This window comes from Diospyros lotus, chromosome 13, assembly GCF_014633365.1.
Source record: "Diospyros lotus cultivar Yz01 chromosome 13, ASM1463336v1, whole genome shotgun sequence".
Taxonomy (NCBI): Eukaryota; Viridiplantae; Streptophyta; class Magnoliopsida; order Ericales; family Ebenaceae; genus Diospyros; species Diospyros lotus.
In genome coordinates, this window is record NC_068350.1 from 8,630,483 (window position 1) to 8,657,933 (window position 27,451).

General features: G+C 35.8%; 2 protein-coding genes across 5 annotated transcripts; both read right to left on the reverse strand.

Moving 5' to 3' along the window:
• Positions 1–1,978: 1,978 nt before the first annotated feature.
• Positions 1,979–11,619, reverse strand: LOC127787980 (organelle RRM domain-containing protein 2, mitochondrial). The gene is made up of 3 exons (XM_052316096.1): positions 11,347–11,619; positions 3,095–3,163; positions 1,979–2,407 (listed from the first exon to the last, which is right to left on the reverse strand). The coding sequence occupies exons 1-3, from the start codon at positions 11,459–11,461 to the stop codon at positions 2,172–2,174; spliced, it is 420 nt and encodes a 139-aa protein (XP_052172056.1). The 5' UTR covers positions 11,462–11,619; the 3' UTR covers positions 1,979–2,171.
• Positions 11,620–19,938: 8,319 nt separating this feature from the next.
• Positions 19,939–23,054, reverse strand: LOC127788929 (short-chain dehydrogenase TIC 32 B, chloroplastic-like). Of its 4 annotated transcripts, none has more exons than XM_052317640.1 (8): positions 22,817–23,054; positions 22,187–22,421; positions 21,979–22,058; positions 21,722–21,875; positions 21,502–21,580; positions 21,339–21,423; positions 20,960–21,006; positions 19,939–20,475 (listed from the first exon to the last, which is right to left on the reverse strand). In XM_052317640.1, the coding sequence occupies exons 1-8, from the start codon at positions 22,932–22,934 to the stop codon at positions 20,299–20,301; spliced, it is 975 nt and encodes a 324-aa protein (XP_052173600.1). In that variant the 5' UTR covers positions 22,935–23,054; the 3' UTR covers positions 19,939–20,298. The 4 variants fall into 4 exon arrangements, with proteins under 4 accessions (XP_052173600.1, XP_052173598.1, XP_052173599.1 ...); XM_052317638.1 differs by having other exon boundaries at positions 21,339–21,429; XM_052317639.1 differs by having other exon boundaries at positions 19,940–20,475; positions 21,339–21,429; positions 22,187–22,418.
• Positions 23,055–27,451: the final 4,397 nt, after the last annotated feature.

Below are 27,451 nucleotides of genomic sequence, written 5' to 3' on the forward strand. Positions count from 1 at the left end.
AAGACGATAAGAGTTGACGAAGTTGATTGGGGGAACAAAATAACTCTTTTACCCATTCATAGAAACCTACGAGGGAGCGCAATTACTTTTATGGCTTAAATTTTCATGCATGGACAGAAGAGCCTCTCTCCTCTCATTTTGACAAATTTATCATTTTCCATATCGAGATGCTGCAATAACCCCACAAGGCTCCACATCATCCAGTGACAGGTACCACTTACATTCTAATTTGCTTCTTGTCCTTGCTGCTGCCTCCTTTGGAAGGTCTTCCCTTCTTTGCACATTAGGAGCCCCATGAGACAGTCCCTTCAAGGCTACCTTTCAGGGCAGATTCAAGCTTCTAACTCAATCTTAAGCCAAACTCTCTACTCACTCTTTAATATTTTATAAATAATTTATTTCCCATTTTAATTTTACCTAAAAAATTATGCGTGCTCCAATCATATTCTTTATTCTTCTCTCTATTTCACTCTCAATCCTATTTATTTATTAATAAATTTCAATTCTATTTATTTTACCACACTTATAATTTTTATTACTATAAAATTTATTAGTTATTTGATAATTTAATAATAAATATAACGATATTAAAATTTTATAATATTTAATATATTTGTAAATAAATTTATTATTATTTTTTAAAAATAATTATTCAACAATACACGTATAATTTTTATTACTTAAAACTTACATTAAATACACGTATACATAATAATAAAATATATACACAAAATATATAATCAAATACACAAAATAATCAAATATTTACATACAAATAAATGTATAATCAAATACATAAAATAATTAAATATTCACGTACAAACAAATATATAATCAAATATTCGCATACAAACAAATGTATAATCAAATATACAAATTAATCAAATATTCTCATACAAACAAATCTATAATCAAATACACAAATTAATCAAAATATAATTAAAACTCAATACTTTAATATATACAAAATTTATATAAAATACATAATAAAAATCATAAACCCATAAAAATTACAAACCCAGATAGAAGAGGCTGTCGCTGGATGTTGGAAGAGGGAGCCGTTGCCGATAGCCAGATCTAGCTCATCTCCGACGCCAAATCTAGTTCTTTTCCATCGCCGATAATCGGATCTGACACCATAGTCTCCGTCGTCTATCATCGCCAATGCTCCTTCTCTGTTGCTCCTCGCCACAATTGCCTCGCCAATGCTCCTTCTCTATCCTCGCCGATGCTACCATTGCTCGTTGTCACTGCCTCTACTACTATTACTTATCATCATCGCCACTGCTACTCATCACCAGAGTTTTCTTCAATTTTCAAATTAAGCAAAGAGTCATTGGAGTCTTCTTCAAATCTCAGAGATAGCCGTTGGAAAAATATGGGGAGCCAAAAATCACTCCTCAATTGTATGGAGCCTTTTGAAACTTCTTAAAAATTTGAGAAAAAAATCGCTAGATAGAGAGCCATGTTGGAGAGGTTTCCAACCATTTCCTCCTCAAAATTTGACTTAGGGAGGAAATTTTACCAGCCTTAGAGATGGCTTAAGGAGCCTACCCAAAAAAATAAGAATGACGGAGAAACAAAAAAAAAATAAAAAATTCAACTGTCAAGAGACAAAAATGGCCTGAGGACTGGCACCATTTCTGATAGTGGTACAGGTAGACAGCTCTTGGTCGGTAACCATGTACATTTCTATATATAGCCGGTCCCAAGCACAAACAAAGGAGGTCTGCATTAAATAGCCACCCAACCCACCTAATGTGTATGCAGACTTGATATGTTGTTTTTATGAGTTGAGTACAGTACAGCTCACTGGCTTCCACACAGCAATCAGGAAAACATGGAAGCCAAGGGTAATGTTTCTCAGATCAGCTTTATAGAAGAATAACTTCAGCCAACCTGAAATGACTTCCCACATCTTGAAATTTTTATATGTACTGCGCTCAATTAAGTAAGCAAAACAAGAAACTAAAACGAATTGCTGCCACAAAACTAGGGATGGTAACTGGTCAATTACGCAGGTAACTTGTAATAGGTTTTAGCATAGAAGATAACATATATGGTAACCAAAAATATTTCTCCAAGAACAATATTAAAAATTGCCTTACACGAAACTCTTGATTAGTTGTAAAACTAAAAAATGGAAAGAAGAAAGAAATCCTTCGCATCAATCAACCACACCAACCAATGGTTTTGTTTACTCTGAAACCTGCATCAGAAGGCTGCGGCTCTGGTTGCTGAGGAGGTCTCGGTTCCCTTGGTTTTGCAGGGTCAACAAAAATAACCCATCCATCCAGAAACTTGGCATTCATCTCTTTCTTTGCTTTCTCAGCTTCTTCTATGGACGCATATGCAACAAAACCAAACCCTTTTGACCTTCCTGATGCTCTATCTACGACAACATTTGCTGCAAAAGGGACGTGACAGAATTTTGCTTAGGATTGACAATTATCCAAGTAGTTGGCAAGGTACCCCACTTAGCTATACATGACCTTGGTTGAGTTGAGTAAGGGAAGGTAAAATCATTCGTTGATCTCAACTGATGCTACATTAGACACTTTCAATGTATCTTTAACCTTGATGGTACTTGGGTAAATGCAGCAGAAATATATTTTTAAAGTCTTAAAGAAGAAATCCCTTCAAATCATCTAAAACCCTCTTTATCTGAAGTACTGAAAAGAAATTTCCAAAGAGCATTTTATTGAATTATATACTACTTCCAAATGAAAGTCCTGCTCTTCTAGAATTAAATGCCAGTAAATTTAGAGTGACAGGCACACATCTTTATTTTGAGAGAAAGAGAGAATGTTCAAAAACTATGAGCTACCACACAAAGTAGTGATGAGAACAACAGAGTATGCATCCAAAAGGGTAAACAAAAGCCAAGCCGTGGTGAGGATGGAAAAATGATCAGTTCATACATTTTCATCATTTCATGTTATTCTAGAAATATGGTTTTCAGCATCAGAAGATCCATTGCCAAATGGCAATTACAATAATCATCATTATTGCTATTATAGATGAGGTTTAATAAAGAGCTCCGAGTGAGACTAAAACATGACATTAGTAAAGGCAAGAAAAATCATCTTAATACCTTCAAGAAGCTGGCCAAAGGGTGCAAATGCTTCTCTGAGCTTCTCATCTGTTGTCAATCTTGAGAGGCCTGCACAGCAAGATTGATGCATCAAAAGGAGAAAAGGGAAATCACAAGTTGAGATGGCTTACTTAGGAATGATGAAATGCTTTTGGGAAGTGGAGATGCATCAGTCTATTGACAGTATCTTTATTTCACAATAGAAATTTATAGAGGATATTTTCAAAACATACAAGACAAAGAAGAAAAAACCAACAACTTATGGATATAAAGAGTTTAGAATTTGACAATTACAATTGTGTTAGGAATTTATAATTTTAATAACTTTAAAAGATTTTGTTTATTAGACGGCTATAAGACTGTTTTTGTTCTATGATCCAGAATGTTAAGGTGGTTAAGCATCAACATGTGCAAAATATGAGCTAGTTGAAATGTAAATGTTATAATGGATGCATCATCATATGAATAAGGCAAAATAAGAAACAAAACCATAAGCAATAAAATTGGAGTGGCACTTACTAAATATAAGGCATGAGAATCGCAATTAAAATAGTTTATATATGCAAGACAATAGTTTGGACACACAAGAATCACAGTCATATGCAATAAGGTGGTAAGCTGGCTGTAAAAGAGAAAGAAGAAGACCAAAGAAAACTTCATAAGAAATCCTAAGACATAAGATATAATGGCCTCATAAAGGATAAGACCATTGATGAAGATGAATAGAAATCTATGTTGAGGTGTGACTCCCAACAAGTCCAAGGCGATGATGTTTTGGTAGGGTAAGTTGTCTATCATAGTCCTCAGCCCAAGATTGATAGTTTTATTGAGAGGTCCAATCCCACAAATAGGTGGCCCAACAAGAAGATGGCCCAAGCACCTTTACTTTGGGTTTGAGGAAAGCTGGACTTGGCCCAGCTGCTCAAACCCAAAGACCAAGCCCATTTCTTCACAGCCCACTACCTTATCTAAAAGCCCACATATTTATTCTCTTGTTTGACCTAACTTCTTCAGTGTTGTTCCTTGGCCGATTCCTACGTAGGTTTGTTCTCCCAGCCAATTGCAACGAAGGTTTGTTTTTCCCTTCTCCCCTTACCTTATCTCAATCTATTGGATAACCCGATGGTTATCCTTATCCTTGGAGATCTCTATCTGGTTCTTGGGAGATTATTGGTATCGATATATTGGGGAAATAGGGGGCGCCGAACAGATCAGAATGCGAGAGAAGAGAGATAGAGAGCCGAGAGTGAGAAGAGGGTTCTCCTTGGTAGGGTTTTCTTCGTCCTTGTGTGGGTGTGTGATTCTCAGTTGTGGGTTTTGTGTTTGAGGCCGTTTTGGGTGTTGATTGAATGCGGTTCTTGGGTGGTGCTTGGAACCGATTCTAGGGTACCATTTGTGGGTGTCGGACTGATCAACGCTGAGCCTTGAAAATCCACCTTCTTCTTCTCCATTGCCGAGCGTCTAAAGGGAGTTTGCTATTCGTATTTCCAGCTTGCTCTTTGTTTAAATTTTACTTACTGTTTTTCTGTTTTCTGCCCTAACGATCTGTTCTTGTGGCTGTTTGCGAGGTGTATTAATCTCTACAAAGTGGTATCAGAGCCTTGGTGGCTTCGTGGGTGGAAGAAATCAGCAATTTCTGGGCTGATTTCAGATCTGGAACGTTTTGCAAAAACGTAACCCAGATTTGAAGATCCGGCTAGACCTTCCTGCTCTATTCAAAACTCAGCGCGTGAGACCCTACGTGGGTTTCTCGACGTTGAGGCGCACCAGTGGGTGCGACACGTGTCACTCAACGTCACTGGCAGCAGCGGCGCGTGGTGACAGAGCGGCGGCTTCAGCGACGGCAACTCCTAAACGGCGTGCTCTACCGAAGAGCACGTCACCCTTGTGTGATTGGTTCTTTCAGACTCCCTTTTCATTTACGGACTGAGTTATCAGTCCGCTCGGTGAGAACTTTCTTAACCCTATTTAAATTTCCAGCAACTAGCAGGCCATCGGGTGGGGGTGGCCATTAGGTTGGGGGTTACCCTGTGGTGGTAACCAATACGTGTTGCTAGAACTAGGGTTATTATGTGATTACTTGCTCATTAACTGTGCTTTAATCCTCTATGTGGTTGCTGTTTTTTGTTGATTTCCTGTTAATTTAAGTTGCTGCAAATCTTGCACCCTAACAATTAGTCCCTTGTGTGTCTTTAGAATTTGTTTCAATTGACATTAAGAGGACCCAAAAACAGTCTACTTGAATCTGTTTTTTATCTTGTTTTTGTGTTGCATTCTTGTGTGCTTTGTGCATATCATGGCTGCATATCACTTTGAGTTAGGTGTGTTTAATGGAAAAGGTGATTTTGCAATTTGGCAACAGAAAATGAAAGGAATATTGGTTCAACAAAAGGTTTCAAAAGCAATTGATAATACTTTTGACAAAGCTCTCACTAAGGAAGAAAAACAAGAAAGTGATGAGTTAGCATATACTTCTGTTATCTTGCATTTATCTGACTCAGTTTTACGCAAAATTGGTAAACATGACACTACTCAAAAACTTTGGAAAAAACTAGAGAAACTCTATTTAACCCAATCCACTCCTAACAAACTCTTCTTACTTGGAAGTTTCTTTAGCTTCAAAATTGACCCCTCGAAATATATAGATGATAATCTTGATATTTTCAATAAACTTGTTCAAGATATCACTAATTGTGGGGAAAAAATTACCGAAGAATATAAAGCTATTATTCTTTTAAATGCAATTCCCGACATATATAAGGAGGTCAAGAATGCAATTAAATATGGGAGGGAAACTCTTACCCCAGATATTGTAGTTGAATCTCTTAAGTGTAAGGAAAGAGAAATGAAAGCTGAAAGAAACGAGAGAAAAGGTGGAGAGATACATCTTGTGAGGGGAAGGCCTCAAAATAGGGGTGGTGAGGGACAAAATAAGAGTGGCAAGAAAAAGGGTAAAAGTAGGTCTAAATCACAGGGGAAGGCAAAAGGTAAAAAATGCTATGGTTGTGGAAAACTAGGACATTTTATAAAAGACTGCTATGCAGAGAAAAACAAACAAAAAGAGAAAGAAACGAGTGAGGCCAATGTTATATCTTCCTAATGTGATACTGGGGAGGTATATATGTTGATGAACCAAGAATCATCTGAAATTAATCTATCTATGAATTCCCATATGCATGAGTGGATCCTAGACTCCAGTGCATCTTTTCATGTCACATCTCATAAACACTGGTTTGAAAACTTGCATGAGTCTGATCATGGGCATGTTATTAAGTGCGATAATGTGGCTTATAAAGTTGTTGGTGTTGGTGACATAACTCTTAGGTTTGAAAATGGCTTTGTGCATACACTAAATGGAGTTAGATACATTCCACAGATGGGTAGAAATCTAATTTCTGTAGGGGAATTAGAAAAGATAGGTTTCACAGGTAGGGTTGGAAGTGGCATGATTAAAATGTTTAACGACGCTCTTAGAGCCTTTAAGGCAGTTAGGAAAAATGGCATATATATCACCTATGTTGAAATAATTAGTGGCACTACTCCCACTATTGCATCAGTTGACACTGATCACACACAAAAGTGGCATAATAGGTTAGCTCACGTAAGTGTTAAGGGACTTAAATTTCTTAACGATAAGGGTGTGTTTGGTAAGGATCAAGTGTCAGATTTGCCATTTTGTGACCACTGCGTGCTTGGAAAACATCATAGGCTTTCTTTCTCATCTAACAGTCATAAGACGTCTAGAGTTTTGGAGTATATTCATACGGACTTGTGGGGTCCTGGGAACAATCCCACTTTTGGGGGCAATAAGTATTTTTTGTCCATTATTGATGACTTCTCTAGGCGAGTATGGGTTTATTTGTTAAAGGAAAAATCTGATACTTTTCAAAAATTTAAAAATTGAAAAATTCAATTTGAAAATCAAACTGCAATAAAATAAAATTTTTGAGAACGGATAATGGTCTTGAGTTTTGTAATGCTGATTTTGACAATATGTGCATTGAGAGTGACATCACTAGACATAAAACAGTACCTTATACTCCACAACAGAATGGAGTTGCTGAGAGGATGAATAGGACCTTACTTGACAAAGCTAGGTGTATGATGTTGAGTTTTGGTGTGCCTAAGTCATTCTGGGGTGAGGCTATTATGACTGCTTGCTATTTGACCAATTTGACTCCTTCTGTTGTTTTGAATGGTAAAACTCCTTATGAACGTTGGTATAGTAAATGTACAGACTATTCTATGTTGAGGACCTTTGGTTGTGCTGCTTTCTCTCATCAGAGTGAGGGAAAGCTAGATCCTAGAGCTAGGAAGTGTGTATTCTTAGGTTATCCTGAAGGTGTTAAAGGGATATAGATTATGGGATAGAAACCAAAAAGGTGTCAAAATCATTATTAGTCGGGATGTCACATTTAATGAAGTAGATATGCCATGTCTTAAGGATAAGTCTGATTTAGTGAGTGAAAAACAGCAAGATAGTGAAGAGCTTGAGGTTGAGGTGGAGAGAGTGAGTACCCACATTCCCGTTACCCCTAGTGAGGTGGAGAATGATACTCAAGATCAGCATATTACTGAGGAAGAGAGTAGTGAGGATGTGGAAGAAGAATATCCTGTTGACCAAGACCCTTTAACCGATTACCAATTGACTAGAGATAGAGAGCGAAGACCACATAGGATTCCTCAAAGATTAGGAACTGACTATAGTCTTGCTTATGCCAGTTATCAGGAATTAGTTGACAAAGAGCCAAATACATATGATAAGGCAATTAAAAGTAAAAACTCTAAGGAATGGGTCAAAGCAATGAAAGAAGAAATGAATTCACTTTATAAAAATCAAATATGGGAATTAGTTCCTAAGCCAAAAGACAAATCCTTAGTGGGTTGCAAATGGATTTATAAAGTGAAAGAGGGTACTAGTGGGAACAAACCAATAAGATTTAAAGCTAGGTTGGTAGCTAAGGGGTTCACACAAAAGGAGAGGGTAGACTATAATGAAATCTTTTCTCCCGTTGTTAAGTATACCACTATAAGAGTAATACTTACCTTAGTTGCACATTTTAATTGGGAACTTGAACAACTAGACGTAAAAGCTGCATTTTTGCATAAGGACCTTGAAGAAAAGATTTATGTGTCAACCTAGGGGTTTTGAAGATAAAGATAAAACTAATCATGTGTGTTACCTTAAGAAATCTTGATATGGTTTGAAACAGTCCCCTAGGCAATGGTACAAACGCTTTGACTCTTATGTGCATTCCATTGGGTTTAAAAGGAGTGAATTTGATCACTGCCTATACTTTGATCACTGCCTATACTTTCAACAACATAATAATAACTGTGTGTTCTTATTGTTATATGTTGATGACATGCTTCTAATTAGCCCAAATTTGAAGGTGATAAATGAAATAAAAATAATTCTAGATAAAGAATTTGACATGAAAGACCTAGGAAATGCTAGAAAAATCCTAGGAATGGAAATTGAGAGGAATAGGTCAAATTCATGTTTATTTCTACACCAATCATCTTATGTTTTGAAAATATTGAAAAAATTTGGTATGCATGATTGTAAACCTGTTTCCTTACCTTTGGCTAGCCATTTCATATTGTCTAAAGAACAGTCACCTGCTAATGAAGAAGAAAAAGAATACATGAGTAAAATACCGTACTCTAATGTCATTGGATCTATAATGTATCTAATGGTGTGTACTAGACCTGACTTAGCTCACGCAATTAATACACTTAGCAGGTTTATGTCTAACCCTGGTCCTAAACATTGGGAAGCTCTGAAATGGTTGTTAAGATATCTGAAAGGTTCATGTGACATTGGCTTAGTGTATAAACATAAAACTGAAGGAGTGAAACTAAAAGGATTTACAAATTCTGACTATGCCGGTGATAGGGATAATAGAAAGTCCATGTCGTCCTATGTGTTTATTTTATGTGATGCTTGCATTAGTTGGAAGTCACAACTTCAACACATAGTTGCTCTTTCTACTACCGAATCTGAATATATAGCTACCGCTGAAGCAATTAAAGAAGCATTGTGGTTTAAGGGTTTACTCAAAGAACTAAGTGTTTTGAGTGATGACGTAATTTTATATTCAGATAGTCAATCTGCTATTCATTTGTGCAAAAATCATGTGTTTCACGAACACACTAAGCACATAGATGTCAGACTTCATTTTATTTGTGACAATGTGTCTCAAGATATTGTTAAACTTGAGAAAATATTGTCTAAGTATAATCCTTCAGATATGGGAACTAAGGTTCTCACGTTGGCCAAGTTTATAAGCTGTCTTGCACTTCTAAACACTGGTAAAGGTAAGTGAATTTTTCAATCTGTTTGGTACTTGTGTCAACTAATAAATTCGTTTGCTTGTGTGCAGGCCTTGTTAGGTATCAAGGTGGAGATTTGCTGAGGTGTGACTCTCAACAACTCCAAGGCGATGATGTTTTGGTCGGGTAAGTTGTCTATCATAGGCCTCAGCCCAAGATTGATAGTTTTATTGAGAGATCCAATCCCACAAATAGGTGGCCCAACAAGAAGATGGCCCAAGCACCTTTACTTTGGGTTTGAGGAAAGCTGGACTTGGCCCAACTGCTCAAACCCAAAGACCAAGCCCATTTCTTCACGGCCCACTGCCTTATCTAAAAGCTCACATATTTATTCTCTTGTTTGACCTAGTTTCTTCAGTGTTGTTCCTTGGCCGATTCCTACGCAAGTTTGTTCTCCCAGCCGATTGCAAAGAAGGTTTGTTTTTCCCTTCTCCCCTTACCTTATCTCAATCTATTAGATAACCCGATGGTTATCCTTATCCTTGGAGATCTCTATCTGGTTCTTGGGAGGTTATTGGTATCGATATATTGGGGAAATAGGGGGCGCCGAACAGATCAGAATGCGAGAGAAGAGGGAGAGAGAACCGAGAGTGAGAAGAGGGTTCTCCTTGGTAGGGTTTTCTTCGTCCTTGTGTGGGTGTGCGATTCTCAGTTGTGGGTTTTGTGTTTGAGGCCGTTTTGGGTGTTGATTGAATGCGGTTCTTGGGTGGTGCTTGGAACCGATTCTAGGGTACCATTTGTGGGTGTCGGACTGATCAACGCTGAGCCTTGAAAATCCACCTTCTTCTTCTCCATTGCTGAGCGTCTAAAGGGAGTTTGCTATTCGTATTTCCAGCTTGCTGTTTGTTTAAATTTTACATACTGTTTTCTGCCCTAACGATCTGTTCTTGTGGCTGTTTGCGATGTGTATTAATCTCTACAATCTAGAATTTATATAGACAACCCCATCTAGTGAGATTAAAGCTTGTTATTGTTATTGTTGTCAACCTTGAGAGGCCTGCACTTGTGTAACCTTGAGATTTTGTGATGCATGATTTTCTATGGGGACAAAAAGTTCTCAAAAGTCATAAAAATTTGGCCTATGGCCGTTCAGTGAGCAAACAAAAAGTCTTATGAGTCAATTTATGACTTTGGAAACCTTGGTCCCCATGTTTCTGCAATATTAGTCATCTGGACATATAGCTATATAATTTCTTCATGGATTAATGACTTTTAAAAATAAAAAGCTCGTATATAACAGTGTTTTCTTCTTTTATTGTTTTTTATTAGCACAAGGCATATACTTTTATCTGTTTATCTCAATATCTTTTAGCACTTTGTTTTGAATCCTATGAATGACAGAATCAAAGACTTGATGAAAATTACAGAACCACTACAAACTGATTTTGCAGATAACAAATGTTCAATCTTTACTGAAACCATTAACACTACTATACCCCTCATAAGTTTCAATTATCTGACAAAGAGGAGCAAAAATTAACCTGATTTTTCCTGGCATTGGCATTAGCCCCCTGCACGGGTATGAACCACACCCCCCCCCCCCCCAACAACACACGCACGCACAAGCCCCATTTAGGATAGTAATATGAGCACCAACAACATGATACTTCCAACATTGAAGAGTTCAAACTTCAATAGACCTAACCATGTATCACTTCTAAGCATTAATAACCGAAGTCCGTTACCTATCAAATTTCCTATTAAGTCAATCCAACATCACAAAACTAGAACCAAACCAACAAACCATCCCAACACAGCGCCGCCCAACCAAACCCCGTACTCCCAACTCTAGAAATCGAGAAATTTAGATTTTGTTTTCATCGATTCAAGGTTTTAAAATGCCATAAAACTCCTCCTGTGTGTTATTATGCCAATCCGATATCAAAACACAGAGACACTCAAAGAGATAACCTTACCGCTGATGAAGAGCTTTGGAGTGGTGAGAGTTGAACTCAAACGAATCGAAGCGAGCTGCGACTGAAGAATCGACGACGGCGTGAAGACGCGGCGAAATGCCGAGGAGAAGGCCATCGAATCAGCTCCAATCTGACGGAAGTCAAAGAATCTGGGAGGGTTTACCGTTCTAGAGATATCGAAGAATCGGTGTCCCCCTATGATCGAGGAATCGGAAAACCCTAGCAAAAGCCCTACAATCCTCCTCTCAGTTTAGGCTTCGATTGGCAAAGCGGTTTTTTCTGCTGTCTAGCTTTTTAAATTAAACCTAAATAGCTTAAACGCTTTATAGCTTAAACGCTATTTGAATAGCTTTTTCAAAAGCTCTTCCCCCTCAGCTTTTGCAAATCGCTGGTGGAGAAAAAGCTACGTTGACCATCAAAATTACCAATCTATCCTCAACCAAATCATCAAATTCCAACCCATATCCTTCTTCTTCAACGCAATGAATTTCCCACACCGCCACTGTCCCCTGTCGCCATTCGCCTCCAGCTCCTCCTATAGTCATCGTCGTCCAGATCGGCCGCCGCAAGCCGGCTCCTTCACTGCCATCGCAAGCCCAGTTCGGCCGCCGCAAGTTGCCTCAGTCCCGTTATCGCCATCGCCGCCTCTACTTCCAGATTCGCCGCCGCAAGCCGACTAGTGCCGTCGCCCATCTGCTTCTCCATTGCCGGCCTTCTTCTTCACTGTGTATATATATATAATATGTAATAATATATATTTAGTTTGATATAACATATGTAATAATATATATTTAATTTTTTTTATAATTTATTAACGGTAAGTATTTTAGCTAGACATTAATTTAAAATTTTTTTAAATTGTATTTTTTGAATTTTATTTGCATTATTCAATGTCATGTCTATTTTAGTCTTTTTGTCAAGTTCTAACAGCTTATCAGCTTTTACAAACCAAACACATAACTTTACACTAATAGCTTAAAAGCATATTTATCCAAACATGTTATCAACTTAACCGCTAGCCAGATTAAACGCTATTACACAATTTAAACATTACCCAACTTAAACGCTATTAAAAAAAAGCCTAGCCAAACTAAGCCTTAATGGCCTTGCAGCTTTTGGCCCTGTTTGTTGCAGCTTAAAAGTTGCAGCTTCTAGCTTCAAAAAAGTTGGGATGTAGTGTTTGTTTTAACTTATAGAATTCTAACTTATAGCTTCTACTAGCTTTTAGAAGGGGTAGAAGCTGGCTTTTTCAAAGCTGGGGTACCCCAGCTTTTACAACTTCTGCTTAAATAATTACATTTTTATGACAATTTTGCCCTTATTTTTAGTAAAGAATTACTCTCTTGTCTATGCAATCATGGGTTTTTCTTTTCCACCGCTATTTTCATTTTCAAATATCTTCTTCTCTCTCGTCATCTTCCTCTTTCTCTATACTTTAATTAATATTTTTATAACACTTGAATCTTATACATATACACTAATTAATTTTTAAATTATCATTCTATAACTACTAAGGGTATTATGGACAAATATACAAAAATAAATTATTTTACAGCTTATGGTATCAAACACCACAACTACTTAACTACAACTTCTAAGAAGCTACAGCAAACAGGTTCACAACTTATTCTAAGTTTTATAAGTTATAATCTAAGAAGCTATAAGTTATAATTTCTTTAATTAAGCTGCAACAAACGGGGCCTTTAAGCTGTAACTTCTAGCTTCTAGCTTTAAAAAAGTTGGGATGTAATGTTTGTTTTAGCTTATAGAATTCTAACTTATAGCTTCTACTAGCTTTTAGAAGGGGTAGAAGCTGACTTTTTCAAAGCTGGGGTACCCCAGCTTTTACAACTTCTGCTTAAATAATTACATTTTTATGACAATTTTGTCCTTATTTTTAGCAAAGAATTACCCTCTTGTCTACGCAATCATGGGTTTTTCTTTTCCACCGCCATCTCCATTTTCAAATCTCTTCCTCTCTCTCGTCATCTTCCTCTCTCTCTATACTTTAATTAATCTTTTTATAACACTTGAAACTTATACTTATACACTAATTAATTTTTAAATTATCATTCTATAACTACTAAGGGTATTATGGACAATTATACAAAAATAAGTTATTTTACAGCTTATGGTATCAAACACCACGACTACTTAACTACAACTTCTAAGAAGCTATAGCAAATAGGTTCACAGCTTATTCTAAATTTTAGAAGTTATAATTTAAGAAACTATAAACTATAATTTCTTTAATTAAGCTGCAACAAACAGGGCCAATGCCTGAACGAAATTTCCCGAAACACGTGATACGTTGCAAGCGTGTCTACGGGATACCATGGTCCATCGAAGTTTAAACAGCTTATGCATTTACACGTCACGATCACGATCAACAATCAAGTTGTTCGTAATTTTCACACACTTTCCTAACTTAGAATTTTTTTTTTTTTTGTAATGAATTCTACATATTAATTTATTTATAAATAAATTTTAATGTTTAAGATGGCATAATATAAAATACTAGATTTATTTAAATTTCACAAATATATTTAAAATAAATTCAAAATTGAAGTTTCATTTCCTAAAATATTTTTAACATAATACATTGTTAAAATAAAGAAAAAAAATAAGTGTTATAAAAAAAGAAAAATATATCTAAATATTTTTATTTTTTTCAATATATACATAATAAATTTTAAGATTAATTATGAAGTTTAAATAAAATTAAATATAAATAAAGAGTTAGAATAAGATTTGACTTGTAACCTATGTTATACGGAAACACTTCATAATTGTTGTTTTCTCATTTTCAAAACATTTTTTATTCTCGAACTCTATTTATATCTATTTTTTAAAAAAAATATTCATTTCTACATTTTTATTTTTTATTAAAAATATTTCTCATTTCTCCTTCCATACAAAATAACTTGTAACCTACGACAATGACATTTCAAAATTAATTGAGATGGGGCACGGCCCATTATGGGGGTGGACCCATACACCCCTGCAAGCCATTGTGCTTGAGCCGTCACTTGTCTTGTGCTCTGTCCCACATCACTAGTGTGGTTGAAACACCCACTCTTTTTTTACATCATAATTTGAATTTTTTAAAAATATTTTTCTTAAAAATTCTTGGCTAACTCTTACAATTTATATCTTGTATAGATCTTTCATTTTTATTATTTATTTTCTTTAAATTTATTAAAAATTATTGTCCTAAATGCTTAAGGAGGTTTTTTGAATTTAAAGAAAAAGGAAAGACTTTTTAGGCATCTAACCAAATATTTTTAGAAACCTTTAGAATAAAATCATCTATATTCGTCAAAATGAAATAACACACTTCAAATGAAAATCGGGTTCGCACAATGAGTCTAGCATGTTTAATGCACATGATATCACCAAATAAAAGCCTATAATGTTTCTAGTGTCACATAAAATAAAAATAGCATTTACAAAATATGTTATACCACAAAAATAATGAAGCTTTTAAAACCTATGCTTTAAGGACTTTTTTTTTCCTTTGAGTCGTTTGTCTCGTTTGGAACTTTTAAATATTTCAAAAATAAACTCAAGTTAGAAAATGAACTTTCTAAATGATTTTTTTTTAAAATAAAATATTTATATAAAATTTGTACATAAAAAAAATAAATTTCTACTTTGAAGTGTCACTTACGACCCCCTTCCCAAATCTTTTTCAACCAAGGCCAAAAGTGTCTTTTGAAAAGTCTCTTACTACGTCACCTTGGGCCTAAGGAGTAAAGAAAATACAAGTTTCTATCTTATAATTTTACTTGTGACCATGTCAACCTCTTTGTAAAAGATTTCTCAATCAGCACTAGAAACATCTTTTGAAAAGTTCCTAACCCATGTCACCCCAAGCCTAAATGGCATAGAGCAAAATAGCATCAGAAGTATCTTTTGAAAAGTTTTCGACCACGTCACCTCAAACCTAAATCACGTAGAGCAAAATAGTATGGCCATATATACATCATCATGGATGTAAATTAGAAGCCAAAAGAAAGTATATTTTTACAATCAATTTCTCATGCAATATGAAAAGCCATAAAATAAGAGTTTGTGGGTGTAGACAACCTTCCCTTGGGTTCAGTTTGGAAAATATCTTGGTTGCTTTTCCTACTTTTCTAACCACTCATTAATACCATGATAACTACTTCTTGTTCTCTCTCTTTCTTCCTTCATTTTCTATTCTTTTATATTTTTTCTTCACTTACATTTGCTTCAAATGAGAGACTTTACTTTAATTTATAGGACTCCTCATGTAATACCCGGGAAGACCTTAAGGGTATAAATGATATTTGATGAATGATATAACTGGAATTTGCGAAAGAAAGAGACTGTAGAGTACACTATCACAGTCTTAAGTGACCAAAATGACCGAAGAGAGTACCCCAGACTCTAGATGATTAAGGAAAATATAATGGTATTGACGTGTGATTCGAGTTATGGTTTTAGGTGTCAAAGGAAAATTACATCGGGAACAGTTTCTAGTATATTTGTCAACTAGGTTGAGAAAATCAAATCGACGTAGGGAATGTCTGAAAAGTCAACAAAGTGTTTTAAGGACTTAGATTTTGTATATGAAACAACCCTTGAGCGATTTCGGGTTGAAACGAATGGATTTAAGGTCAAATCGACCAGCTGGGCTTAAGTGTAATTTTCTAAAATTGCCCGATAGAGGTCAAAGTGGTAATTTTTTGGGAATTTCAAGGATGAAATGAAGTATACAAAACTTGTGGGCCTTAGTAATAGTATTGGAAAGATCAGGGGTATCATGGTAAGGGATAAAATGGAATTGGAAGAAATCAGGGGGTGAAAGTGTAAAAAATGGAAAATTTGGGTGTGAACGCAACAGCCAAAAACGGCCGCCGAAAATCCACCGCACGTGGAGGCTATCTCCGGCGATGGGACGGCCGATGGTGGTTCAGGGAAGGTAGTATACGGTGCAAGAAGGCTTAAGGGCCAAGCCTGGCCTCTGATTTGTTGCAAAACAGCCAGAATTTTGCTATAAATAGCTAAGGTTTTGGCCAAAAGTTTCCACACAAATTGCTCATGATTGAGGGTGAATCGAAGGTAAGGGATAAAAGGCTTTTGGTCCTTGCATCAAGGGGAGAAAATCTGGAGAGTTTCGTGCGCATTGGAGTAGGTTTGAAGTAGTTTTGGAGCTTGGCCGGAAGAACGAGGTGGACCGCCTCCGCCGACCTGCAACTACCCGATCGGGGCCCTTTCCGGTGGTCTTTCGGCTTGAAACCACTGCCATCGTGATCGATTAGGTGAGGGCTTGAAGGTGGTGGCTTCAGATTTTCCATCGGAACCGTTGCCGGTGGCTAGAAATCGAAGAAGATGGTGACGCGTGAGCTGCATGCGCCACACACCACGCGTTATGCGCGTGAAAGCGGGTGAGCAAGGGTATTTTGGTAAATTTTTTTCCAGTATTTTTCTATATTTATTTTAGGAATTATTGTGTTGAAAAATTTGGAAAAATGTTTGAGGAGATAATTATTTTGAAATTATCGAAATGAAAATTGGGAGAAAAATAGAAGAAATTATGAAAAATTGAGGAAAATGAATTTTGATACTTGCTTAATTAAATATGATGTTTAGGGAGTATCGTGGCTCGAGGTGGAGTATAAATACGAGTGTTTGTGATTTGGCATGCAAAACGAGGTTGTGCACTAGAATCGAGGCGATCCGAACACATTCGAAGTGAGTGGTTTGACCCTAGTCTTACCTTGTTTTAAAAATGTGTGTAGTAGGTTCAGGTGAGCAATTTTACCCTCCCGAGCTTAGGATTGCATGTGATTGAACCAATTCAAGTGAGCGGTCATACCCTCCAGAACTCGGGATGTTATGCATATGCATTTTACTTATGTACATGTGGCTTCATTTTCATATTGAACATGTGGTATATTGCATCAATTATTTTTACTTATAAAAGAGTCGGTGCATGACATATGATTTTCATATTATTGGGGCATTGGTTTTCGTGTCATTGTTATGTCCTTGGGGGACGGGATTGAGTCTTCTTGAGAATAGGACAAAGTTAATCCAGGTGAACAAGTGACACGGTAGGGCACTCGAGAATTAAGTATGTCGTGATAAAGTCAACCCCAATAGTGTGTGAAATGGATTTTCCACAAGAGGTTGAGTATGTCAGAAAGATTTCTCAAGTTAGACTTGTTGCATGTTGTTGTGGTCTGTATATGCCATGCTCGTGTGTCTTTCATGCATTTAGTAAATTGTTTCATACTATCACTTAGATGTTTTATCATCTAATCTAGGTTATGCCCCTGGAACATTCAACGTTCTAGCCAGGGACTACTGCGAGGGCGAAGACATGGCCAGTCGAGGGCCAATAGAGTTTAGGATGATAGGCGTTGTATCATTTTGTGGTGATAGTAGTTACCTTAATATATGTATGAACGTATGTAAGGTAATGATGTTATCATTTGGTAGCTTGTAATACGTATTTCGGTATAGAAACACCTTGTATGAAACTCGTGATAGGCCACGGTATCTTAATGTTATTTAATCTGTTGCGTTATAATATGTCTCGTTTAGTTTAAGATTATTGATCTTATTAGTCAAACGAGTAAGACTGGAATTTTCGAAATTTTTATCTACATGTGAAAGTTGTCCTTGAAATACCGCGTGTGTTGAACTTGGAAAAAAAAAAAAGGATTTTCGGGAATTTCTTTATAGTGACACGCTCGGCGAGGCAGAGTGTTACACCTTATTTTTTCATGAAAATTTTAATTAATATGAAAAAAATATATTTCATTTTTTTTATTTGAAACTTTCTATTCTTGTGAAATATCCCTAGAAATATATGTGAAAAGAAAGAAAGAAAGAAAGAATATCAATGGAGTTAATGGGGATGGCAATCCCTTGGTGCAAGGCGGCTGTTTCTCGCTTGTGTACGCATGAGCAGCTTGCGGTTGCTCGCTGCCGAGGGGTTCTTTTCATGAAAGGACCCCTTGGCAAATGGGTTGGCGGCTTGGTTCAATTGCTAGTTCGCTGGCCTCCTATATTATGTATATATATAATATAATATATTTATACTTTATTAATATATATAAATACATATATATAAACATTTAAATTATTTGGACTCACTCACTAGGCCAATTAATTTTTTTTTTTCAAATTGAACTTAACATTATTTTCTTAAGCCTCTAAATATTTTAAAAATAATTTGAGACATTGAAGTGGTAGTTCATGAGAACTGAAAATATTGAAGAAAAACCTGAGTTAGAATGTTCTCGTGAGCAGTCTCCCTCTACTCATGATATCTTGTTGATTGTTAGTTATGAATTTATTTCGAATTTGAACTGAAGTGGCTATCAACATTAATACTGAAACCCTGGAAGGAGTAATATCGGTGGTGTCTTAATTAGAAGACAATTGCTACAGTGTGACTATTCTTTTGTTGACGTGACTTAAGTTATACGGAAACGGAAAACGTTTATGATATGAAACGAAAATATGAAAATGAATATTTTTTCTAAAAACTAAACATAAATAAGATCTGAAATAAAAATAAAAAACGTTTTAGAAAAGTTGGAAATGGAAAAACGACTCCCGTGCTATATATAGGACCTGACTTCCTAGCTACTATATATAATGTGATCACTATCCTTGTCGGGTCTAAGTTAATGTGAGTCCATTCCTGTAGTAACTATTCTTATTGTTGTTTCTATGGGACTATAAAAAAACTTAGGTTTGGTTTGATTGGTCACATTTTTCATGAAAAATAGTTATTTTTCACGAAAAATAGCCATTTTCCACTTAAATTCCAAGTTTTGATGTTTTTAATTAATCAATTTTTTCATGGAAAATGATTTATATCTTTTGGTCACGTGATGGCTAATTCTAACTTTTGCTAGAAAACTAATTCTCGTAGGGAGGGTTGGAAAAACCTTCCCAAGGAATTGAAATTTGAGAAGCAGTGGACCATGTTCATCGCCATTTTCACTGAATATCTTTGAGATCCTTTTCTTGATTGTCGCAATCTTCTTCTTCGTCCACAGTAAGGTTTTTGACCGACCTCTGAGATCCCCTTCGTGTTCGTTGTCGGGCCTTCCCCTTCCTGTTCATCACCGACCTTTCCCTTTCCTATTCGTCGGCATATCTGCTAACCATTGTTCATCTTCCTCTTCAGTTGCTAATTGCTGTTCATCTTCACTGCCGTTCCAGATCGTCGTTCATCTTCCTTTTCAACTTTTGTCCCCTTATTTCCTGGTTTTTGGCCCTCTTCCAAACTTCCCTCGCATTCATTGCAGATGCTTTGCTTTTGGAGTTTTTAATTTTGCTTTATCCTATGTTTTCATTTTCCAGTCACATCATTTGTTTATTTGAGTTTTTGTTCAATTTTTTTTCGTTAAATTTATTTTGAGTTTTTTTGTTCATTTTTTAGTCATATTAATTTATTTTGAAATAAATAACTAATTCCATGAAAATAGTGGTAATGAAAGATCAAAAATTAGAAAAGTACAACAAATTCTAGATAAAAAATTAAGTCAATCAAACATCCTTAATTGATAATTTCCATACAAATCATTTCTAGATAATTCAATTACCTAGAACTTATTTTCTTTCCATATAAGTTTCATACTTGCAATCAAAGACACCCTTGCTACTTACATATAGACTTTTCGTGTGTTACATATCCAGGCTAATGTGACAGAGAGTGTATTGAAACGTAATAGTGGGTTTTTGGATGATATATATGGCTAATTAAAGCGTGTCTTCTCAGAATAAAAATTTCAGAATGAGATATTGGAGGATATATATGACTGGCATATATATGAATGGAGTGAGGTGGAGCAATTTCTCCAACTATGCGATGCATATATAATTAAGAACCGGAGATCGATAGATGGATGGTGATGATGATATCAGGGAAGCATATATATATTTATATATAGAATCGTTGAGCTATTTCTGGGGTGCTGCTGAATCAACCAAGTTGGTGCTGAAATGCCAGAGCTGCTTCGCTAAGTCCTCGTCTTTGGCAAGCTGGCTTGGTGCCCATTCGTTGCAGTCCACAAAATACTTTCCGCTTTTGCCTCTCACCTTGGGGTGGAGAGCTACGTAGCATGTGGTGGCTGCTCCCTGAACGTTAAATTAAATGGATACAAAAATAATTAAGCTTTAATAATAGATTTCACAATTTTTCACAATATATAAAATAATAATAATAATAATAATATTTTAAACAATTAACTATGAGGATGGTTTTAAAAGAGTCTTAAATGAAAATGTCACAAACCGAGAAGTGGTCCAACCCCCCCCCCCCCCCCCCCCCCAAAAAAAAATCTGCCCTTTTATTACGGAAGCTGATGACTGACTGATTCGTCTTCATTGTTCCTTTCCGAAAGGAAAATGGAACACAAAAATTTTAAAATTAAAAACTAAAAACAAGCACATCTCTAATTATATATCAATTTAATTAAAATTGTAGAATTAATATTACTATTATGTTTTATTATATAGTAAGCTTTTTTATGAAAATTTTGTGAAGATATATGAATTTCAACAAATATATATATATATATATATATATATATGGTTTGTGATGAAAGAACCAGTTAATTACCTGTGGGATGTTCTTCCAAATGGGAAAAGTAAAAATCCTTAGAATTTCTGCAAATTAAGAGAAGCAAAGTTACAAAATAATTAAAGTAGACTAATTAAGGATTATTAATTAGTTAAATTTGAAATTGTTAATTATCGTGACAGAATTTAATTAGACCAACTGTGTTAATTAGATTTGGTCACTCAATCATTAACTATATATTCTAGATTTGTCCAACTAAAATAAAATAAAAATTAATTAAATAAAAAAAGTATTAATTAATAATGTATATAGCAAAATCATTAATTAAGCATCGAATGGCTATTACTATATATATATATTTTCCTAATTTCTGATTGGAGCAATTTAATTCCAAGTGCAGAAACAGTGAAGCACGTACGCATCTGAAGAGAAGAGTGTCTCATGAGATTCGTCATTATCACCCCCGGATGCAGAGAGTTCACTGTAATCTTCACGCCGTCTGCCTGCTCCTGGAGCCGATCCGATCAGAAATTGGAAAGATACCAGAAAAAAATTAATCAGAACGGATGAGAAACGATCACCTGGAAACGGCGAGAAAGCTCGTTGGCGTGCAGTATGTTGGCCAATTTGGATTGCCCGTACGCCTTTTTATCGCAGTAACTGATAATTCAACACAGAGAAACAGAAACCGTACGTAGCTTGATAATATGAAACTCTAAGAGTAGCAAGAAGAAGAAGAAGAAGAAGAAGAAGAAGAAGAAGACGGCTAGCTCTTGATTCGGTGAGAATCAGATCGCATACCTCTTTTGGTCATTAATCGCATCGAATCTTATCCCGCCTTTATACGTGTAACGGTGCGCGATTGATGAGACGTTCAGGATCCTGCCTTCGATTCCCGTCTCTCTCGCCGTCTCCTTCATTTTGTTGAGCAGTAGGTTCGTCAACAGAAAATGACCTGACCGATTAACGACGTTTCAGTTCGTTCAAGAATCAAGTGAAGATCGACGATATCGATCCTGCTCGTATTTATATAAGAGGAACAAGAATTATTTAATTACCGAGGTGATTTGTTGCAAATTGCATCTCTATTTGGTCATCGGAAAGCTGGTAGGGGCAAAACATAATGCCGGCGTTGTTGCTGAGAAATTTGAGACTTTTTTTTCAATCAATATACATTGGGATTTGAGATTATATACATGGTTTAGTCGCTATATTACGTACTTTCACAGAGAGAGAGAGAGAGAGAGAGAGAGAGAGATTACGCACATTAAGATGTTGAGAGGAAGATTAAGAGCAGTGAAGTCATCGACGAAAGCTCGAATGGACTCCGGGGAGCAGAGATCGAGTCTGAAAATGTCGACGCGGGCAGCTCCGTTGCCTTGAAGAATGAGCTGTTTGGCTTTGTTTGCAGCCTCGAGGTTCCTGGCGGCTATGATCACCCGAGCTTTCCTAAGGGCCAAAACTCTTGCAGTCTCCAAGCCAATCCCACTCGAGCCTCCTGCTTTAATTAATTAATTAATTAATGTTTTTACGCAACGACATATGGTGCAGAAATATCATCACATGACAAGACACAAAGGACGTATATATATATATATATACATATGTGCATGCAAAAAAACAAGGAATAATTAATATATATTCACATGAAGCTGCGCATATGCCACACTCAGAAGTAATCTAGCCAATATATAGGAAATAACTGCGCGGCTCACTGCTCGCGAGAATAGAACCTTAAACCATCGGCTCAACGGAACTATCATCTGGTATTAGGGCTATAACTCTACTTGCAAACACTATATGAAATTAACGTAGATGTATATATGTGCGAATATATATATTTATATATTTATAGAGAGAGAGAGAGAATTGTATTGGTCGTGAAAAGTGTCTGACCAGTAACAATGGCAGTGAGGTTGCTCGCATCAATGCCTTCTGTGACTTGTTCAGCAGTTGAAGCTGATCCAAACCCACTTGGGCCGGCCATTCCTGACATCGATAAGATGATCCCCATCTGTATTCTTGTATTCAAACTCCCTTTTTTTTTTTCGGCCAGAGCTAGCCTTGTATTCAAATTCTCTAGATTCCAGAAATTAACTTTCAGTACTTCTGCAATCGAGAGAGAGAGAGAGAGAGAGAGGGGGCCCGAATATATGATTTGAGCGGAGAGATGAGGGGGAAGATTTATAAGAGAGATTAGAGGGAGAGGTGGGGTAGTTGAGGAGAATATTTGTTCAAATATATTACACAAGGAGCGTACAATGAATATCGCTTTCACGTAATAAATAGGTATGGATGTGTTGCCATTAGGTTGGCAATGCTTTCGTTTGATTTCGATTTTTGTCAAAATCATAACCAAATTAAATTTAAACTCCTAAAATCAAAATCAAACCATTATCCATTCGATTTTAAAAATTTAAAACAATAACCAAACCATTCGATTTCGGTTTAACCGTGATTTTTTTAATTTAATCCATACCAACAAACAAAGACAAATAACATTCATAATTTTTTTTGATAATTTCATAACAAATAAAGATAAATTCTAATAAAGTTACCTTATTCTTACATAAAGTTACAAAACTTCTTGGATATAAAATCACATCTCCAAACCTACAATTGTTAAGATTAATAAATTAATATTTGCTTAATTAAATTGTAATTTAAGTTAAAAAAATTTAGTTACGAAAGTTAATACCTTCATCAACAACATTAATATCTTCTTTGTAAATTGATGCATACCAAGTAAAAACTTGCTAAAAAATGACAGCAACTTCAATCGAAACAAGTAAAAACAAGTATAGAAGTAAAACTACCTAAAATCAAGCATAAACAAGTAAAAAAAAATATGGCCAAAAAGTAAAAAAACTACTTAAATTTATCTGTCAATCGAGAGAATCAAAGAACTAAAAAAGATAAACCATACCAAATAAAAATACTTAAAACAGAGGCAGCGAACAAGGGCGGGCGAGGCCAACTGGCCGAGCCCTCAAGCGAGAGTGGGGGAGAGGGCGAGAATCGAGAGGTAGAAGGCGAGCGAGGGCGAGAACTAAGAGGCAGCGAGGGCCGGCGAGAGCAAGAGGGGTCGAATGAAAGGCCCAAAGGTAAGTGAGGGCGAGCGAGAGCAAGAAAGGCAGAGAGCTAGGGCGAGCGAGAGCAAGAAGGGCCAAGAGCAAGAGAGAGGTAGAGAGCGATGGCGAGCGAGGGCAAGAGGGGTCGAGAGCAAAAGAGGGTCAGCGATGGCGAGCAAGAGAAATAAAGAAGCAGAAAGCGAGGGCAAGCGCTAGCAGACGAGAAAGAGAGATGAGACAAGGAGTAATTAAGGGCGAGCGTGCGCGGACGAGCGAGAGAAATGAGGCAAAGAGGGTGAGAGAGATCGAGGGCGAGCGAGAACAAGAGGGGCCAAGCCGAGCCCTAGCGAGAGCAAGAGAGATCCAGCAAGGGAGAGCGAGAGCGAGAGCAAGAGAGATGCAGAGAGAGAGGGCGAGGGCGAGCGGACAAGCAAGAGAAATGAGGCATAGAGCGAAAGGCAGCGAGGGTGAGAGAGAACGAGAGCCGGATTAAGAGAAGAAGAAAAAGAGAATGGGAGAAGGGTTTGCAGGTAAGGCAAGTGGGCTGGGCTCGGGTAGGCTGGGTTATATTTGTATATAATATATTCGATTCGGTTTGGTTTGGTTACCCACCTTTCGGTTTGGTTTCGATTCAAGTTTTGGTTTGATTTTAGTGAAAATTATAATCAAACTATACCCATTAAAATAATGTTCAATTTTTTTTCAAACCAAACTATTATACAGTCAAACAATTTTTAATCACATTAATCGATTCAATTTCTATTCGATTCTCCGTGATTTCAATTACAATTGGCATCCCTGCTTAGCATGCAAAGATGATTGGAAGTTGCAAGCCTGGCCTGCCACCTGCCTTTCAGCAATTCTACGTATCATTTATGACATCCCCGTACTGTAGCGTGTCCGCTTTGGTTAATTTGTTTCTTTCGAGTTTTGCATAAATGTCAACCTGCAGTTAATTAACTCAAACAGGCTATTTGGATAAAAAAATTGTTATACTTTGCATCACACTCAATATTAACTCTACTTATAAGTTGTTCTTATCAAAATTGTGAGTAGTACTCCCACTTAAACTTATTATGAGCCACAAGGAGATCTAAACATTTTTTTAAAATTTATTCAATCAATTTTATTTTATTTTTTTTAAAATTAACCATGACTCCTTACTAATGATGTTAAGTAAATTAATTATACACTTTTTAAACTTTAGTTTTTGGTGAGACATTTCTTAAATTTTTATTTTTTGAGAAATGAATCCATAAACTTTTCTAAATGGTCAAGACCGATTTGATAAAGAATAAAAAGTTAAGAGATGTCGATCTACACCAAAAATTCAAAGTTTATAGAGACGATTAATTTACTTCACATTGTTAGTAATAGAGGAGATGTCGTGACTAATTAATTTTAAAAATTTTAGAGATTGATTGATCAAATTTTAAAGTTTAGAGGTGTCCCAGTTAAGTAATCACAATTCAAAAAGTTTTGGACTTCAAATCATGTAATATTTCTTAATTTGTTGCTTCAGACACAGCTGATACACTACAAAAATGTGATAAATTGTAAAAATCATTGATAATAAGTTTATATTGCGATTGTTTCACAAGCAGGGCAATTGTTTCACAAGTAAGGTAGTCATCTATTGCTCACGTCAGACAACATAAATGTAGGCATGTAGGGCTAGGTGGGGTGGGTGGGGCTTAACTCTTCCCTCTAATTTTTTCTGTGTCGGGCAAACTTTATATTGTCCAACGTGAACAACATAACAGTCTGTTTTACAACCACTACAAATAAATATATTTTGCAACAATTTTATTGCCGTTTAGCAGCGATTGTTTCGCAGTTATATATGATTTTTCAACAATTTTCAGAAATTTAATTTTTTAAGCAGCATTTTTGTGTAGCTTTTTTTTTTTTTTTTTTACGGAAATACATTTTACATCAAAATTAACACAGATTTAATCTAATTAAAAGTTCCTCAATTTGCTGTTTCATACACTCTTCCGTCATTTGCTGATTTTGATCTCTAAATTTTAAACTTAAACTAAATAGATGAAATATATAAATTTAATTAATGAATCAAGGTACACCAAAAATAAGCTCAAAACTTTAAAACAACGAATAAAAGAAAAAAGAGGCACAAAGAGTGTAAGAAACATTCTCGGGAGAAAGGGTATATGGGAGACCCATTAAGTGGACTCCGCAAACTCATCTTTTGGGAGACCCCTCCTGCGAGGTAATCACTAGGAAACTTGCAAATTTATGTCTGAAGTATCCTTTATGATAGTTGTTCCTTTCTTATTGAAGGGGGTGATTGGAGTCAGGGTCGCAATGGTAGGGCATGGGTTCTATTACGAGTTCGTTTGAGGGGCGATTGGTACTTGTAAAATATTCCAACGCTCGAGTGAGTAAGAATAAGGAAAAGGATAGTAGGTCAGAAGGCAAAATATATATTGATTCTAAAAAGAAATGGCTGATATACAAGGAGGAGACGTCCTCTTGCATGCATGTGTCGTGTGTTTGCAAGTCATAAGATTGACTATTTGGCGTCGATGGAGATTTTCAAGTGGTAGCATGATGACGACGAGACCCCAGAGGGAAGGTCGAGATTGAGCCCAAGGAAAGGACCAAGATTGGGTCCGGACGGTCAAATAGGTGAGTTCTTATTTTAAAAAATAAAATAAAACAGTAATTATCAATTCAAGAATTTTATATATATATATATATATATTATGATTTCTAAGAACTTGACTTAAGCATTAGAGTATTTATGTGAAGAGTAGCTTATACCTTTTGACGGTTTTATTTTTGCAGAGTTTTTTAAAATAGTACTTTTCAGCAAAACAAATTTTATTGTTATATTTGGGTGACAATATTAATAATCAGAGCCCAATCTAAGCCAATTTCTCTCTTTAATTGGGCAAGATAAGTCATTTTTAACAAAAATGTATAATCCATAAAATTCTCATTTGTTAATATATATATATATATATGATCGCTTTTGTAATTTATTTATTTTTTCTCGTTATTGTTATAATTTGTTCTTCACTTCACATATATATGGCGGTCTCTGAGCAATGAGGTTAATTGGTGAGTAAATAATTCTCATTTACTTGCCACCATATATGAAGTGAAACAAATTACAAAACCCATAAGGAAACAAATTACTTGCCACCATATTATTTGATGGATAATTGTTATCCAATGGATATGCAGATGGAGAATCAAATACATTATTGATAGGTATTTGATGGATAATTGTTATCCAATGGATATGAAGATGGAGAATCAAATACATTATTGACAAGTATATATATATATATATATATAATTATTTAGAGTAAAAGTACAAGTACAAATAAATATAAGGATACATCTAACTTATATCTAATCTATTAATTGTCTTCCTTACAAGAATGTATTTAGCTTTAATTTATTGGCGACTCCATTAATGGTTGAAAGAAAA